This window comes from Ictalurus furcatus, chromosome 23 (assembly GCF_023375685.1).
Source record: "Ictalurus furcatus strain D&B chromosome 23, Billie_1.0, whole genome shotgun sequence".
In the NCBI taxonomy this organism is placed as follows: domain Eukaryota; kingdom Metazoa; phylum Chordata; class Actinopteri; order Siluriformes; family Ictaluridae; genus Ictalurus; species Ictalurus furcatus.
Genome location: NC_071277.1, coordinates 18794824 through 18814026, shown reverse-complemented (window position 1 = coordinate 18814026; position 19203 = coordinate 18794824). Strand labels below are relative to the sequence as shown.

The window sequence follows — 19203 nt, the reverse complement described above, 5'->3', positions numbered from 1 at the left end:
AGCAGTTGAGGGTTAAGGGCCTTGCTCAAGGGCCCGACAGTGGTAGCTTGGCAGTGCTGGGGCTTGAACCCCCGCCCTTCTGTTCAGTAACCCAGAGCCTTTAACCACTGACCCACCACTACCACTAATTTTATAGCATATGGCTAAATTGTACAATTGTAGTAATTTTTTACAAGCATAAGAAGGCAATTTTTGCACATTTACATAAATACTGTTGTTAATTCTGTTACATATAAGACACACCGAGCAAACTTTTATAAGTGTTGCTGCAAAAGTTAGTAAAATGGCCTGAGAAATTTGGACACGTACCTATGCAGGAAGGCAGCTGATGGTCCCATGTCCGCCTCTCACCCGTCATACACCTCAGCAATCCGCTGCCATGGAGTGTGTAGCCTGGGTCACACTGGTATGTCACAGCACTTCCCGCGAAGTGGCCTTGGTCGCTCACTTTGGAGCCAAACTGAGGCACGCCTGGCTCGTCACAGTGAGAGAGCTCAAAACCTGAGAAAAGAACAGAGAGCAGGGATTAGTGTGCGGAAACTGATGCATTAATTTGCTCTGTAATCTTGTGTAGGCGCTTTATCCTGCTCAGGGTGGTGTCGGAGCCAGAGTCTATCGAGGAAACACTGGGAAACACTCAAGCTCAGGATTGAACTGCTGACCCTGGAGCTACAGTATGAAGCAGCGATGCTACTAAATACTATGATAATGGTTAAAGATGTAAATTCCCATTTTTATCATTTGATTTAGTCTAACAATTTAGTCCCACTCCTGGCTGGCTCGCTCATCGCTCCACCTTGCTGGCTCTCCAAAGCTCATCATGGGTGTTACGTTATGACAACACCCATTGGTTCCTCTACGGAGATTCTTAAAGGTTATATACAGAACCCTACAACAGAGTGTTTCCCTCTATAAAATGGTTCAGGATAGACCCCTTTTTAGGAAGCAAAGAACCTTTAATTATCCAGTAAACTTTGAAATAACCCTTGAAGATCCCTTTTCCAAGGATGGAGCCATGACTATGTTGGTTATGTTCTATGTTGGTTATGTTCTTTACTTTCTGTTCAGATGATTAAATTAGCACAGTATTATAACATTCAGTATCTGCATAATGCTAGCATCTCTGGAAGGCATATTTCCTGTCACTCTGCTTTTCTTTAACTGTCTGTTTTCTTCTTCTCTTCTATCCACCTCTTCTGTAACCCATCTAATTTTCTGTGACTAATTTTAATATTGTGCCACGACATCACCCTTATTTCTAACTCCAAACAGTGCTACTTTTATTCTTCTTCCCAGAGCTGCACCATCTTTTTTTTTTCCTTTTTTTTTTGCTTGCTTCAATAATCAGTCAGTATTCAGGATCGATTCTTAAAGGAAAACGTCAGGATCAGGAGTATTTAGACCCCAGTAATGATTCACAAATCCCTAACACTCGGAACTCTATGTAAATATAAAGTATTTGTAACCTTGCAAGATCTGGATGGCTCCATTCTTTATGTGCGTAACAGATATTTATGAGCCAACAACGAGGACAGCATTGCCAGTGTTGTGTGTAGGAGCAGATAATATAACAACATACACACGAGCCAGGGATTGGAATCGAAGCAAGATGAGTAAAACGTGTAGAACATATTGTACAGTAGGACGATGCATCAGAATAAAATCTTAGCAATGAAATTGTTGCTTATGCACTTTTCCCCCCCTCTATCGGTGGCTTAAATTACATCAGTTCATAGTTTTATGGTGTAGATCTCGGTGCTTTTAACAGCAAATCTGTTTTCAAGACCAATGTGTTATCAAGCCACACAGCCACATTGCCAAACAGGCTATCTACGATGGCAATTCATAGGGAGCAAAACTGGTTGTGCCATAAAAGATGCTATAAAAGATGCTGTTGAATTGCAGACCAAAGAAAAAAAAGTATTCTGCATTTACTAAAGAACATTGACAGAAATCTGCTAAATCTATCAATGAATAATGAAACTGTCAGGGTTGAACAGTGCCCCCCCTCCAAAAACAAAACAAAACAAAAATCATTCCCCTTTCTCCAACGTTTTGTTTGCATTCACTACACCCATAATATGCTGCGTGAATCTACAGTCTGGACTAGAAAGAAAACAGCCCCGGGCCGTGCTTCTCACTTCGTCATACCATTCTGTGTATTTCACTTACCACCACTGGTGGCGCTGTTCAGCACGGTTCTATAAAAAGTCCAAAATAATGCACTATTAGACATTTGTTAACAGCGAATAATCTGATATGGATGTCAAGCAATGTCATCTTTGTAATCTTTGAAAGACGATGGGCCGTAGCCCCGCCAGCTTCTTTATAGCGGCCACCCCTGGTACAGATTAAACAAAAGAAACTTGTGAAGTAACAATCCATGCCGATTTTGGGATCGCTTGCCAAATAAGAGCTCAAGGACAAAACGGACAAGCTGTCTTCCAGTATATGTGCTGTATGGGATGTTTGAGGTTGAGATTGGCTTGAACAAAGACAAACAAGCGGTCATTAACGCAACAGTGAAAGCCATGAATCCAACAAGTCATGCTGGAAATGAAACTCGCCTCTACCTCTCAAAACTATTTTGAAAGATCATTAAGTATAAAAAAGATAAACAAAGCTAAACAGATCTCTACCAACAGTATACTCACAACCACTCCCCCCCCCCATCCCCCCAGTATTTCCTTTTCAGAGATGACAAACTGAAGTCCTGAAATGATACAGAAGAAGTTCTTGATAACATCGGTGAGATTAAATGATCTGGAAGGACAAACTGTGCAACAAAGAACCAAAGGTGCATAATGTGCCAATAGAAATCCATCAGCACAATTCTAGTGCCTCTGCTAAGGTGACAGAGGGTCAATGGCATTTACCACAGACGTCGTAAACGTGAAACTTGTTATGACACAGGGAGCAGAGAGTCAAATAAGTCTTTTGAACTCCTGCGGTGAAGCAGTTAGAAAAAAGAAATTGGGAAAACGAAGGCCGCTACATAGGTTTCCCTGACTCTTTTATTGGCCGTAGCGTACAGAATAAAAGCTACAGAGAACCTAATGGATTATATGCTACCACTGATTGAAGTGTGTACTGGTAGCTACTCCAGCAGAGTCCACTTTTGGATATAATTTGACTGACTGTGTTTTAAAATACGAGGTATATTATTTTCCATCCACAGCTGCAGCAGGGACAAGAGCGGTTTGTTATATACTGATAAACAATCAAATTGGCCAGATGGGGCTGAGGAATGGTCAGATCATCGTTCTGAAAAATCGTTTAAACCTCATCATATGCTGCTATCTTAATGACGCACAGTATTAGGCCACATACGTAGACTGAAATCCATACATCAAGCTGATGCAGTATGGGTAGAAATAAATCAGGCAGCCCTGGCAGCCCTAAAATGGCTTGTGGAGCTAGGGACGAAAGTGAATCAGCCTCGGAAGATAAAAACAAACAAATAAACAAACATTACGGTAGTGAGACAGGAGTGAGACAGAGCTATGGGACTCTGCGGTCGCAATTTATCCAGTTCTATCTGACACAATGCAGCAGTGGAAGGTGAAACAGCTATTCAGGGACTTGAGTAGTACATACTGTCAGATTTAAAGTAAAATAAATAAATAAATAAATAACTCCAGCAATATATACATTAGAAGGACTGTACATGGTATATGTGAGTGAGATAAATGTATATGTCAGTAGTGAAACCCTAGAATAAAAAAAAAACAACAACTATTATTTATACCTATAGCTTGTGTCAGGAAAAAGGATAGGAGTCTCTGTTTCTGCGGTGATTAATGAGGACGGACACAACCTCATCACACTGATGCAATAAATTCCGAAGGATAGTATTTGGTTTTCTGTGGTAGAATTCCAACATTTCTCTGCTTGAAAGAGCAAATATATATATATATATATATATATATATATATATATATATATATATATATATATATATATATATACACTGTAAAACCGGACAATAAATAAAAATAATTACCTCAAAACTTTTAAGTTGATAGATCAATTTCTTTAAGCCAAACAGACTTAGATAAAATAAAAATTTTACTCAAAATTTGTAATTTAAAATAATTTTTTGTTATATTTAAGTGTATTTGGCTTAAAGAAATTGATTTATCAACTTAAAAATTTTGAGATAATTAGTTTCCTCAAATGTTTTGAGTTAAATGAACTTTTTTACAGTATGTATATATATATATATATATATATATATATATATATATATATATATACACTGACATTTTTAAATGAAGAACTGTTTCACCCAAGGACATGCTACAGGCTTAATGCAGCTCTTGAAAGCCGTGCACCTTAGCTTGGTCAATATGTACAATGTGAATCACTGTTTTAGATTTCATTGTTTTTATTTATTACTTTATTCATTTATTTATTTATTTATTTATTATTTCTGCTTAGTGTGTGGTGTAATGTCCCTGGACTTGTCAATACTACAGCATACTGCAAATGTCACTGCAAATGTATTTTAATGCACTTCACATTCTCTAAGCCAGACAGTGAAAAATAATTGTTACCGTTTATCCGACGTTTTTGTGACCCCCCACCCCCCCCCGCCGTATTGCACTGAAGTTGGGTTTCGCTTTGAATTTCCAGCTCAGTGCATAATTCCCCGCGGCCTATATGAACAGGTTTGAAAGCAGCAAAAGAAATAAATAAATGAAGGTCCAAATGTGGACAAAGGAACGCTCGGTGGAGATGAATTACGCTTTGAATGAGTGTGTGAATGTCCGCGTCCACCTCCTATATACGGTGTATTTCCACCTTGTGCCCAATGTTCCCAGGATCCAGCATAAGGATCAGACCCACCTCGACCCTAACTAGGATAAATCGCTTACTGAAGATGAATGAAAGAATGAAAATAGGATATATTCACAGATGGATATTTCTGCCATTGCTCAGGGCTTAAAGAGCAGAAGGCCTATAACTGTTGGTGAATAACAATGTTGTAATTCACTGGTATTATTGGCATTGGCAGTACGTCAAGAATTTGCTTCCCACATAGCAAAGCCTCTTCGTGGCTTGCTGAGCAATGCAAAAAAAAAAAAAAAAGTAAAATAGAAAGAAAGAACACTAGGAACAAAAGAAATAATTGAAACCATCTTCTCCAGCTCAGTTAACTGGATGGCCATTTATCAGAAAGCCTATGAATGTTAGATTACCCGGATTTTTAAGAACCCTTTTGATTCTGCGCTGGGATGTTTGAGGGCAGTATTTTATCAGATGATTGATGCTTATTGCATAATGTACAGCTCCTGAGGAGAAGTACCACTCCATGGAGTTGACGTTTTTGGCCATATGCGAAATGTTTCAGGATTCATAGTTTATAAATTCAGTAAATTCCCTCACATATGAACTCTCTACAGACAAACTGACTGGGACTGGTAATACAGCCAGCTGACTTTTGGTTCATCATAAAGTGTAGTTCTGGGAATTCCTCTCATGGATGCCTTTGGAGATGAAAAATGATACGCAGACATGCACGGGAGACTACAGTGCTCTACGCTTGGAAGAAAAGTGTGCCATGGATGTTCCCACTTGTCGTTTCAACCGCTTTGGAGGATTTGAGTTTATTCCTCAAGCAAACTTTCCAAGCAAGAACTGTTGTCAGAGGCACCGGAGGACCATTCTGTCATCTAGAGGGTGTTCAAACGCATGACTTTAGCGCCATGGCCAAATGTTGAAGATTTGAACATTTGTGAATGACTGTTAGGCTGTGTGTGAGGGGGGGGGTTGGGGGGTTGGGGAAGGGTATGCTTTTATCAGAAACCATTTATTACACAGTCTCAACTGCATCTTATATAACGATACGGGATGAACAGAGATCATATCAATCAGATATGGATTTCACGCTCTGCTAAAGCGAAAAACAACAACAACAACAACAAACAGCAAGACTGTATTAATAGACATATTTTTTCTATACTTGCATTATGAAGATTGCATGTGAAAATGTCCATTGTTTTCACTCTTCAGGCTCGAAACCATGGCTACAAACCGACCATTAGCAACAAAATTAAGGCTATACGTATATACGATACAGCAGTGACAATATGGGGGTGATAACAGCTAAAGATAAGCCAGCTGTAGTCTCAGCCTCAGGGTGCTTTAACAATGCTTTTACAATGCACCCGATATCTTTTGTGCACTTTTCTGGCCGTAAGCTTCGGAATCTTAAAGGGTTCAATCTGGGATCCGAACGATGAAACGGCTTTTCAGAGCATCATACAGTCGCTGGATTGAAAAAGAAACACAGAAGACGATGTTTAGATGTTATTCGGTAGTTTTGTCGGAAGCACTTGGTGAGTAAATATGATGAGGCCTTGCGTGTTTGCTAAAGCGTCGCTGATTGCCTGCAACGTCAGTCGAACTGATTCATTCTGTGAAAGTAGGAGTCTCTTATCCACAGTTATTTACAAAACGTTCCAAACTAGAGGCTAGAGGTCTGACTTGACAGACTATTCTGGCTGTAATTAAATAAACAACAGGAGAGTGAATAAACAGCATACAGTATGCATATATATATATATATATATATATATATATATATATATATATATATATATATATTGGCTACCCATGAGTATCATTACACAGTAGTAAAAAATAAATAAATAAATAAATAAATAAAATGCTATGCTAATACACACTGCACTAAAATGACACCGTTGCAGATGATGGTTTTAAATGAACTTCACAGCACATGAAAAGTGATTTTATTTGTGCTTTACTCAGACACACGTGCAAGTGCGAACGGAAAGCGCTGCAGAACGTGTGGGCTGGCATTTAACATGTCACCGTGGATTAAAATGCTGCTTAAAGGCGGCCTATTTGTTCCGAATGCATCAAATATGTCTGAAAATGCTTGGAGAACATGTCCGCTGTGAATCGGCTTTAAGCGTTCATGCCTGTTCCTGTTTGTGTTGAATTAAGCTAGTGCCCGTTTTGTGTGCTAAGCATAATGTTAATGTTGCGAGGGAAATTTATGCTCCGAATTCAAGGTTATTCCCATGGTTAAGGGAATAAAGCCTTAGTAAGGATGAAAAGGGAGCTCTTTGCGAGTTTATGACTTTAACCATGGAAATAAATATGCCAGAAAACGAAGCAGGAACGAATAAAGTTAACGGAGATGTAAATATGCATGCAGGCTTAATGCTGGGACCTTTTTACTTTTGAGGTCATTAGAGATAACGTGAGAAATAAAAGTCGGTCTTTATTTCTGCAAACGCAGTAATAAAGTAGCCTTTGGGTTCGGTATTAATATAAGCTAAAATATAAATCTTTTGACCAGGTGGTTCTCTGTTGCTCGATTGTTTCCAGAAAACGCAAAAAAAAAAAGACGTAAAGATGATTATTTAGAGCTATAATAATTTGCCGATTTCCTCCTGAAGCTTATCCGCTTTGTGGAATGAATGAGAGGAACCCAAGGTTCTTCACTCCATTAGAGAAAAATGTTATTTAGTGATTTACACTCGCTTTCATTTAAGCCCACTTGTTCAATTCAGAATATGAACTTGCTAGCATCAAGTCATGTGACCCTGAGCCAGTGAAGAAGATGCCTGGCGTAGTAAGATGGTCGGAAAATATTACAGTAAACATCACTGTAGCTTAACCAACCCTGACTGGAAGTTTCCAGTGTTTATAATTAAAAATTACAACCGAATAGGATGTCCGTTGTACACGTAATTGTAATAAACAGGGACACAAATAATATCATTCCAACCATTATGAGTTAATCAGAGCTTAACGAGCGAGCAGCATGACTAATTAACTCATTAGGAAAGGTGTGAGTGAGACGAGCTCCACCAGACCCATCAGAAGTTGACGTCCCAGAGGAAAAGTATTGCAGAAACACGCTGTAATGAATCTCAGCACGTGGTAATAGAATTCAATCGAGAAATTCAACAGCGAACGTATTCCGAGAGCCGTAGTCAAAATGAGAAGCGTGTGGAATAATGAGCTGTTGTGACGGCTCATTGTGGTGTTATGGAGCTCGTCTTCCATGTCTGGGTAGAAATAGAGGAAATTGTGCAGCATGTTTTATAGATATAAATCTAGTTCTTTACCGCATGGTGGAGGAACACTTCGGGCGATGTTTGATAAGACCATAAAGGTCGTATTTAGGAGAACTCTCGCATTAGAACAAATAAACGGTGTGGACGGTATTGGTGTAGATGATATACCGTTCGATTCAAGAAAAGTTGGCATAATGAGCTGCAAGTATAAAAAGAAACAAAACGTGGCTTCGGTAACATTTAGAAAGCTACCAATCTGACAAAAGTCATGTGCGATGACCAGGGTTGCCACATCTGCATGACAAAAGCACCCCAATGGATAAGCTGTATTAAAACATATGGTTTGCCTTGCACTAAGGTTCTGAAATGGTCTCAAATAAAGAACACGGATCAGAATCATCGATCGGGGTCATTTAACCCAGTTCGACGGGTTTCAAAGGTGGATAAAATCATGCGCTGACACTAATCGTGCAAATTTTTAGCAAATTGAACCATTTACAGTATGTGACCGATCACACTTCGCGTTTCTGCGTTTGTTTTGGGAGGATCCGAGATCAGTTTCATAAATGTGCTAGCAAGGCTAACACCACTGTCTTTCAAACACGTGATGAGAATAAATACACGTACAGAGTGGTATTGAAAAGGACGAGTCTGATTTGTTCTAGGAAGGACTATAGATTCATTCAGCCTATCACTGACATGATGGTCAGGTGATTATCAGATCTGCTCTCCATTTGTCCCGGTCTTCCCTTCTTCAGCACGCTGAAGGTTTGGTATGTAATTCACCACAATGGCAAATATTTTGACAGGCTTGCAGCAACACTGGAGAGGCTGGAATCAAGCCTAATCAGGGTTCTTTCATGGTGAGGCGCACTCTCTAATCAATTTCACATACGGCTATGATAACTCTGACAAGCTTTTCAAACATTTCAAACTTTCAGGTGTATCTGGATCCGTTTCAATATCCTTGCTTACCTTGTCATGTTCCCTCGGTCCAATCAATATTTTCATCCAAGGGGCCTTTCCAAAAACTAATCAGCTCGACTGAGGACAAACCATGACCCTGTCTGAGGAAAGAGCCTCGGAAGAAATGCAGGTATTTTTCAAAGACACGTGAAGCCTGACACCGTATAGGTCAAACAATCGAGATCAGAATTCGATCTAATACTGACTAAAGCGTACAGCTGTTGAAGGCAGGACACAAGTGTGTCAGATCAAATCAACATGTGATTAGTTTCTTTAGGGCAATCCAAGAATCATTGCCCTAATCAGTGCAAACAGAATAATCCATACGACACAAAAGGAAAACACGAGCAGGGTCGGACCCAGGAAACAGAGAAGACGAGATGAAGGCTTGGATTCATCGGACAAAAGGCACAGTAAGACGTACAGCTAGGTATCAACAGACAGACTAATCGATGAGCAAACACAGAACAGGTGAACACAATCAGGTAACACAACCAGCGACTGGACAGGGGCAGAGACAGGACTAGAAGAGAAACAAAGGCACATGGAAAACGCAAGAACATTACATGAACCCAAAACCAAAAACTGCAAGACAGATACGTCCGGCTCTGACGCGGCCTAAAAGAGCTTCACGGGTAGTTTTTCTCACGCAAAGCCACAAAAGCTGCATGTCACGCCAGCCATAATCACGGCAAAGTCATGCTAGCTGTTTGATTAAAGTTTCAAATGTGGCACAAGCCGCAGTCGATGCTGCAGGTGGGCCTGTAATTTCAAGCAAAGCAAATTAGGCACAAGACAGAAGGATCCTATTACATTAGAGTCCAAGTCGATAATGAAATGAATAACTTAATTAAGGAATGAAAATGAACTGAGGTTATATTTTCCATTATGCAAAATTGAGGTGAGAGGCTCAGGTGAAAGGGAGTGTAGAAGAGACTAATAAGTGTAAGAGAAACAGATCGAGAGAGAGAGAGAGAGAGACTCATCTCACTGAACCCCATTATCCCTCATCACACAGAGGAAATTTTAGGTGTTTTTGCTCAAAAGTACTAATTCGTCTCAGAATTCGTGTTTTGATGAATTTCCTCTAACACGAGCTCTGAGAGCCATGCAGCTGGTTCGTATGAATGTCCTAATATATTATACGAAGACTTGTACGGGGACACGCCACATAAACCAATGATAAAACGTGTATAACACCGTTAACGCGGTGAACGTCTATGTTCACGCAACATTTACGGAAGGAGTCTCCAGTGTCAGCGCTTTCGAAGAGTCAAAACTGAAGCAAAGTCTTCAGGACGCTGTCGTGTCATGGCAATTTGGCAAGCTGTGGGGGTTTTTTTTTCTTTTTCTTTCATCTTACTAACATCAATAGAGAGGAAAAAAGACAGACTGGTGAGGAAACAAACGTTTACAGCCGATTGAACAGAAGTGAAGGAGGAGCTAATTTGTTTGCAGACATTAAGCGCGACTATAAACGTATAAAACGTATGACGTCACGATTTAATTGCTCAAAGGTATTAACAGTGGAATAAGAAGTGTAAAACAATTCAGAGCGGTAACAATAATACGTCTTTATCACTCGACTTCGTTGCCGATTATTTTCCTAAAACGGCACACCCCCGATTGTTTTATTCCTTACTTTATGGTTAGAACTCCAGACAGACACAACGCTTTAACCATACCTAAAATACAGGTCATGGTCAAAAACTGAAAATTCCAAAATGACACAAAGCTAGGGAGTAATACGAAGAACCAGGAAGTCAAAAGCCACACCTTAAAATGTCATATTATGCAATATATACTATACTATACTATACGTTATGTATCTGCATATTCAACTGATTTCCGGAGGAAATCAAACACCAAGGGATATAGATGCATGTAGGCAAACTACCATGTAAGATGCACGCGTGTATTATAAGGACCTGAGAAAAGCCAGGAAGAAACCATAGTTGTGTGACACCAATACAATTCTTGGAAGTCAAATCTCCTCACAGACATTATCGTCGTTATTTCACGTTTCAGTTCGTGTTACGTTTTGTCGAGTAAAAAGCCAAGCTAAATCGAGTCCTTACTGCTGTAGTTGAGCTTGAAGCCCTCTGCAGTGTCGTCGTGATCTGAGAAGAACTCCAGCCAAAGATGGTTGGAGGTGCTACTGAGTGTGACTCCCAACATGGAGGAACTGGAGAACGCTCCGATAACGTCCGCGGTGTTGTCCGGTCCGTCGTAGACCTGAGAAACCCGAGAAATAAACTCCGGTTATATCAAGTAGAGCTGCTTCTTACTTCGCAAAGGATTTCCCGTTCCGACTCACAGCGTCTCGTTTACTTTTATGGCGATTGAACGGTAAAATTCTTCACCTCAGTTATTATCAACCTAAACAATGTAATCAATAAAAACAACATAAACAATGCTAATTTACGGTTGTGCAAATATTCAGAAATATTGAATATTTGCACAAATATATATGTACAAATAAGTAAGTTTAACTGAATGAATAATTAGTGAACAGGTAATTATTAAACATGGCATTACCATTTCAAATACATTTAGGCGATGCATTCATGTGCTTAAAATCTCTAAAATAGAAGTGGAATTTTTTCTAGGTATATATAATGAATACATTAAAAAGAGAATTGTGATGATCATGATGAGGAATTCTTTGTTACAAAATGATACGAAATGTTCTTTAAAATACATTTTTTTTAAAAAAATTACAGACTGATTATTACTTAATCGATCGTTATATTAATTATCGACTCATTATTATTATTAACAATCTGCACATCACTTGCGTATAAATAGTTTAGTATCACGCGTTAAACGAAAGTGTTACCACAAACTATCGTGCATTTTATGGCGTTAAGTGCTAACCTTTGACCCAGACAGAACACAAGCATGAGACTATAAAATACTTTGGCTCTCACACAAGGCTGAGGTGACACTGTGATGAATAACTTCCAATAAAGGATGGATTTTATGGGTCAAAATTTCTCAGTAGAATGGTTCTACGTACTTTTAACATACATTATTCGACACAAGATGTCAACCACTTAAGTATTAGTAATAGCTTGGCTATGCTCTGATAGCTCTGGTTCCTGGATAGAGGAACACGTTGCAAAATACGCACTTAGCATATGTGTAGTGTCATAACAAAGCGTTCGATGATCATCCCTCATCCTTCACGAGAGATCTTCTTGCTGCTTTGCTCACCTTTAAGATGTCACCTTGAGCTAGACTGAAGCTGCTTGCTGTGATGTTGATGCCTTTCCCTCTCTGCACTTGAATGTTATAGATGCACTCGTGGTTGTTCTCGTAATTCAGAGGGTAGTTCGGAGACAGGAGAACGCCGGCGTTCTGGGAAACGGTCGATCCGCACTCAGCTGAGGAAGACAGACGGATCGATGCCAAGTCAGAGGAATGATACGGTGTAAAATAACGTTATACAGGACATAATAATGATAATAAGTATCTACGATTGACATAAGTAACAGACGTACTAACGTCACATATTCCCTGTACAAAAACCCAGGACATGACCTTGTCACTCATGAGTTGCATTCGAGGCACTGGACACTTTGACAGCAAATTTTCGACTTGTAACTGACTCCCTGTGGCGCTTAGCTGATATGAAGACATCAGGAGATGCCACGCTCACACCAAATCAACACCGCAGAAAAAGGCCAAAAAGTTCGGTAAAAGTACCCCAAGGTCTAAACTCCGCCGTGCCTCGATGCAACCCTGAAGAGGCTGTTCCGCCTTGAGACATCTAAGCGAATTAAAGCGGCTCACCACGTACCCACACACCTTGGCAGAGGGGCGCTCCATGTGCGCCGTCCACCACCCAGGCACGTGACGCCCTGTGGGCCCTGCAGCCGATAACCTGGCAGGCACCAGAACGTCACCAAATCGCCCACGTCAAAGCTGCCGCTGCCGTGGCCGCCAAATCGCGGTGCACCGGGGTCTTCGCATGGCTCCAGATCGTATTCTGAGGTAAAATATACAGTACAATGTATACGGAGAAGCTTTTATCCACAGCTTCCGGTTTATTCATTTTACAAGCGTTTTATTGCGGCAGTAAGTTCGGATGAAGCATGGATAGATGGATGGATGGATGGATGGATGGATGGATGAACGCTGTGGTTCTTCTTTGGACATGACCGTAAGGCCATACCTTGTCCCAATTCCTTATCAGCCCATATTGATGCAGACTCAGGATCAATCTCCAAACTATAATCACTTGCAATTATTAGCTAGGACTAGGGTGTTATGGTTTGGAACAGTTACGTAGTCAAAATATTGTCACCTAGTCAGCAGTAGTCATTAAATTGTACCTAAGACCAATCACAAGTGGATGGGTTTGTTGAGAGCAGAGGGCAACAAAGTGTTAGATTATATATTACAGCTAATATAGCAGCAGAAGGGTTCAAACTAAAGATTTAAAAAAATAAATAAATAAATAACTGTACAGTAATTGATTCACAATCGAATTGTGGACCTCGAGGAAGAATCCAAGAAGTCCGGATCCTGACAATGCCATAACCATGCAGAGCAAATCCCAGAAGCCATGCTTTCTGAGTGGGAGGGGCATACTTTCTCTCCCCTGTCAATCAAAGTGACACTAGCCCATTCATGGGTATCTATGACCCAACTGTTCAAAAAGATGCGGTTGACTTGTTTGACACGCCTCGGAGGAAGCATGTGGTAGTTATCCTTCACACCCTGCAGTTGGAAGCTGTTGAGCTAGCTGGTGGGTGGAAATTGGCAGGTGACCAAATTTTTGGAAGAAAAATGGGAAAAAATCCAAACTCAAACTAAAAAAAAAGTTGCGCCAACTCTTCTCTAATACAGTCCCTTCCATGAAGGCTTTGGGGAAAAGCTAGTTCTGCCACTTTTTCCTGTCATGATTCATAAAGTAACCCCGTTGCTAATGAAACGCCAGGCGACTGTTCCATTGCAGCAATCAACGCGTGCTAACGCGCACCAGTTTGCGCCGTTTGGATGCCTGTGCGCCGTGTTTCAACACTGTATCACCGTGTGGCCACAATAATGAAAATTCTCCACACATCTGCATCAGTTTTCTTCACCTCCCTCTGGAAAGCTTAGCGTGCTCTGCGTGCTAAAACCCAGTGCCGAGGTAGCATGACAAGCACACGCCTCCGAAGATCAATTAGCTTTTTTTCTTCTCGTTGCTGAAGATCTCGCTGGCTAAAATAAATAAATAAATAAATGGCTGAAAATGTCTTGCGTTACGCGTCAACATGTCCGATCGGCAGCAAAACTTCAACATCTGGCCTCAGAGCAAAAAAGATGCTAACACACAAATCGTTCATGATTATTCATTAATGCGAACGTTTCATTGGTGTATAGTAGTTTGCTACAAACTACTATATTAGTTGCACCTATTGGCTGCCTGGTCACGTGTGCGAGTCCTTTAAAAGTGCACAGTCGGAGTCCTTAAAGCCTTTTATTCGAGCAAAGAGCACTTTTTGTCAGCGAGCGATGTTTAACCGGAGGCGCACAGGTTAAGGATTTAAAGTGCTCATGAATTTCTGAGACTTTTTTTTTTTTTTTTATCTAGACAGGAATGTAGCTGTTGGGGAGTTTTGTCTTTTTTTTTCCCCCCCATTAAAATTGAGATAAGTCTATTCTACCAGCGCAGGTTTAATCAGGGAGGAGTGATCCAGCAGTGATCTGACATCATATATGCACACGGTTATGGCTCAGATTTTTTACCCCAGGGTGTTAAGTCCAGTAGGTGACACCGATAAGTCCCGAGCTGCTGTCCAGCAGCTAAGATCAGATGGACCTCAAGCTGTTGCCGACCGATTGCGTTTTATCAAGGCGCTCAAGACGTTCAGGATCCAGAGGGGAGGCTTATCGCTGGAGATACAATAGTGCATGGTGCTGAGAAATCCAGTTTAACCCCCTGCAGTCACCAAAGCTCGTAATGCAGATATAAACCCTTCAGTGCCAGGTAGCTGCATAGTCACTCCAGTTTGAGACTGAGAATGTCAATGTATGGACTTTAAAGGAATATTCTAGACTTAATATACAGTTGCATATATCTAAGTGATTCAACCTCCAGTGCAAATCAGGTTTATTGTCAGAATGTACCGACTTTCAGCTGTTTGCGATGAACAAATCAAACAAAATCAATTGGAAGAGTTCAACACGACGAATGGAGTCAGTTCAGGTATTTCGTGTGTTCCAGTTCAAGCACACCTGGTGCAACTAATGAAGCCCTTGATTATTTGCATCAGGTGTGCTTGAGACAACACCTGTTTTGCATATTTGTGGTGTTGTGAGAGATTCTATTCAGGGGGGTGAATACTTTTGAGACTGGAGAAGTTGCATTTTCAGTTGAATTTGGGGAAACCACTTTCACTGTGTTGAACATACAGGTTTTTTTTTTTTTATCCATTTATAGTTACCCTTAAGGTTATGGAACATTCATGTAACAGCTTGTTACTACATGAACGCTCCCTCATCACCTTGTCTTTTCTCTGACACTGGAGACTCCTTCCACGAATCCTAAACAAATGTCTCCTTACAGAAAACGTCACCATGTCGATGATTTTATGTGTGAAATAACAACACAGCTTAAACATGCGTTCGTTATTATTCCGTATCTGTCTCTTTCTCACCGGTGAAGGAGATGTTGAAGCCGTGGAAGGAGATGGAGAAGTCAGAGATGAAACGTAGCTGGGCTCGGAAGTTGCCGTAGAGACCGGCGTTGAGGGTCGGGGGTCTCTGTGAGCCCGTGAGACGTGCCAGGGGCTGAGCGAAGCTGCCGTTCTCGGTCACCAGCAGGTAATCGTGGTGATCCTCCAGATGGAAAGCATGGAAGGTGAACTGAACGCCTGAGCAAGAGCGAGTGCCAAGTCAACAGTTAGTTCAGCAAGGAGAGAGGGGGAAAACAAGCTCACATGGCAGCAGGGACTGGGAAATTAGTTCCAAAGCACGCCTGGGGCACATTTATTTATAGGGAGGGTTGTGGGGGTTTTTTTTTGGAAAAAATAAAGTTTTTTAAGAGCAAAAAAGAAGCATTAAAGTAAAACTTATAATTGGATACAGGAGAAAAATCTAATGCTCAAATTGTAATAAATAATAATAATAATAATAAAATGGACAGATTTAATTTTCATAGCCGACCAGCATGCCATATATAAATATATATATGTAACTGGAATAACTGGAATTAGCAGCTTTTCATAAAGAATATTATTCAGTCATGACTTATTTAGTGTCTAACAGTAAACTAATCGGGAATTGATGAGAGTTATAAGAGTAATGCGATTTCCACCAATGCTATTTATTTGCTTGCATTACGGCAAATAAAATCCTAATTATTTTAACTGACAAACAGGATTAAGAGTTGACAGAGAGAGAGAGAGAGAGAGAGAGAGAGAGATTGTGTGTGTGTGTGTGTGTGTGTGTACCTTTGCCATGGCTGACCTCCACAGTCCACGTACAGTTTAACGAGTTGGGGTAGAGCTCCGGGAACCCGGGAGACAAGATGATGCCGTCGGGTCCTTTTACATCACCGCCACACAGAGCTGTACAACACACACACACACACACGCACGCACACACGCACGCACGCACGCACGCACGCACACGTTCTGAATCTCAACATCTCAAACAGCACTGGAATTACAATGAAGCAATATTCTCCAGGGTGGAGTTCCAGTCACGTTTTAAATCACATAGTAATGTTACAGTTAATAAAGCAGTTCTGAACATTAAACACACATTTTTAATAGTAATATTTAAAAAAAAAAAACATGATTTCTTTCTAATTATTATTCATTAGTGTTATTTTATCAATTGAAACATTTCCTCTGATTTCCTTTTTTCACCCCCCCCCCCCTTTTTTTTATTCCATCCTCTACCTTAGGAGTGGCAACAATAGTAAAAATAAATAAATAAATAAATAAATAAGCCTCATGCTAACAGGATGTCACCCAGTGAATAGTCTGGAAAGGATGGTGGTGGTGGGATTAAAAAAAAAAAAAAAAGGCAGTTAACCCCTTAAAGATTTAGGGATTTAGGTCTTCTTCAATCGGTTAAATCAGGTCAGTTACATTTACTGTACATGAATTTCACTTTCATTTATTAACGCAGTGTGTCCCCTCAGCCTCACTCTTATTGCCCTGGGTTATAACCGATCCTTTTTACAACGATGCTAATAATGCTAAAGCTAGGGTTAAACTTAATGCGCTTAATGGTAACTATAGCAGAAGCCACTCGTTCTGAATCCCATCACCTGCTGCGCTACACACGTCGGCCTACCTAGAAAGTTCTGGTAACACTTTCTAGGAATATTTACGCATATTAGCCTATGAATAAATTGATAACACATTATAATATCATTCTAAGTCATTGTATGCATTGTCGGAATGACTTACGAACATGCATGATACTTTATAGCGTATATATTATAGAAGATTATAATTATTAAATCATTAAATTGAATGAAATTCAGCTTCAGTTTGCTGAGTGTATGATGTTACTGACCTGATTTTTTTTTTTTTTAAATATACTATATAATGGAATATAATAAAATATATTTAATTTATCCAATCTGATCTATATTAACTGTATTTAACCGTATTTAACTGTAGAATTATTGACAGACACATGGTATAATAACCTATTTATAATAACTTGTTTATGATACCTAAGTTGTATTTGTGAGAAAGTTCTTTTAAAAAAAAAAGAAATCAAATTGAAGTTTGAAGGTACTTTCTATATCGCATTACGCTTCCTAACGTATCACACTTTGGTTTCTCCCGCCAAGCAAATGGCCCAAATCTGTTTCTGACTGGTGGTTTTCATCCCTTAATTGTATCTTCTTGAATGTACATTATATTACATTACATCCTGGCCTGAAGTTAAATAAACAACACGGACACTCTCACACACACATTCACGACGGCGCAAACGTGCCACGAATAACAATAAAACAGCGACAGGATAATGCTCCATGCAGTGGCCCAGCAGCAGCTTCTTGCCCTCTGGTGCCATTACAGCCTCTCCGAAATATTACTGCCGATTTTTTATTCGTACATAATTACATAAAATCATTAAAACTGAATAAGCCTGACATCTCAGACCCGCGTAACAGGCTGCTTCGGGAATAAGCGAACGTTGCCAGGCTTCGTACGTGTACGGACACACGGCCTGGGAGCTGCACACGCAAAAGTTGCGTCGTTTTTAACGAGCTTGGAAGCCCGGCGAGTCAAAAAACAACATTTGGGTAGACGTCGGGTCGTTAGAAATAGGCGAGAACTGAGAACATTTTAATTAGCGCCATTCGCCAGCGTAGTATGGGGAATTACAGGGTCGTACCATCGCAGCTTGGGAGGGGGTGGCTCCACCAGTGGTTCCTCTCGCACGCCAGTGGCTCGTCGTGACTCAGCCGGTAGCCTGGATCACATGAGAACCTCAGCACCGAGCCGATGGACAGATCGTGACCGTAACGCACCCCGTTCACCGGCACACCAGGGTCCAGACAGGAGTGTGTGTCCAGAGTGACGCCTGGAGCGATGGCGGCGGAGAATCAGAAGGGATCAGTGACTGATTAATGGACTGATGTCTGACATGGACATTACGGTAACTTAATATACTGTATTTTGCCAATAAAGCTAGCCTGAATTGAATATGAAGACACGTAACACGCAGGTTCAGGAGATCCTCGGAAATACAGGAGTAGGAGAGAGACTCCGGGATAAAGAAAGAGATTTAAAGTGGAGAGAAAAGATTTGGAAAAGAGAAATGAAGACAGAGTGGACAGAGCGAGGAAGGGAGACGGGAATGCAGTAACGGGATGGAAAGATAAAGGTTTAGGTAAGGAGGAGTAAAAGGATGAGAAAGGAGAGACACTGGGCTTTATATTAGTACTAAGAGGAATATGTATACACACAGGAAATCCTATCAAATATATAATACAGACTAAAAAAAATTTCAATACCAGTCTCGCCAAATTTATCGGACAGTGAATTGGGGGAAAAAACCAGGAAGTGAGATGAGACCATGATTCACGCTCTAAACTGAACAGACGTCAGAGATGACTCGAGAGATCATCGCACTGGACGTGAATCACTTCGACTCACTCTCATAGAAGAGCTTGAAGCCGCTGTTGGAGCGACTGCTGTCCGTAGTAAAGAGCAGGTAC

The 19203-nt window shown here is 40.5% G+C and overlaps 1 protein-coding gene across 1 annotated transcript in view; it reads right to left on the bottom strand.

Annotated features, from left to right (window-relative positions):
* csmd3a (CUB and Sushi multiple domains 3a) overlaps window positions 1-19203 on the bottom strand; it is a 345806-nt gene that overhangs the window by 124952 nt on the left and 201651 nt on the right. The window contains exons 18-25 of the mRNA XM_053610949.1: window positions 19142-19203; window positions 18378-18566; window positions 16466-16582; window positions 15671-15886; window positions 12823-13011; window positions 12237-12406; window positions 11099-11255; window positions 310-501 (exon numbers count right to left, since the gene is read on the bottom strand). The exon at window positions 19142-19203 is cut by the window's right edge and continues 126 nt beyond it. Of these exons, the coding sequence (XP_053466924.1) occupies window positions 310-501; window positions 11099-11255; window positions 12237-12406; window positions 12823-13011; window positions 15671-15886; window positions 16466-16582; window positions 18378-18566; window positions 19142-19203 (1292 nt within the window). The remainder of the gene's footprint in view (window positions 1-309; window positions 502-11098; window positions 11256-12236; window positions 12407-12822; window positions 13012-15670; window positions 15887-16465; window positions 16583-18377; window positions 18567-19141) is intronic.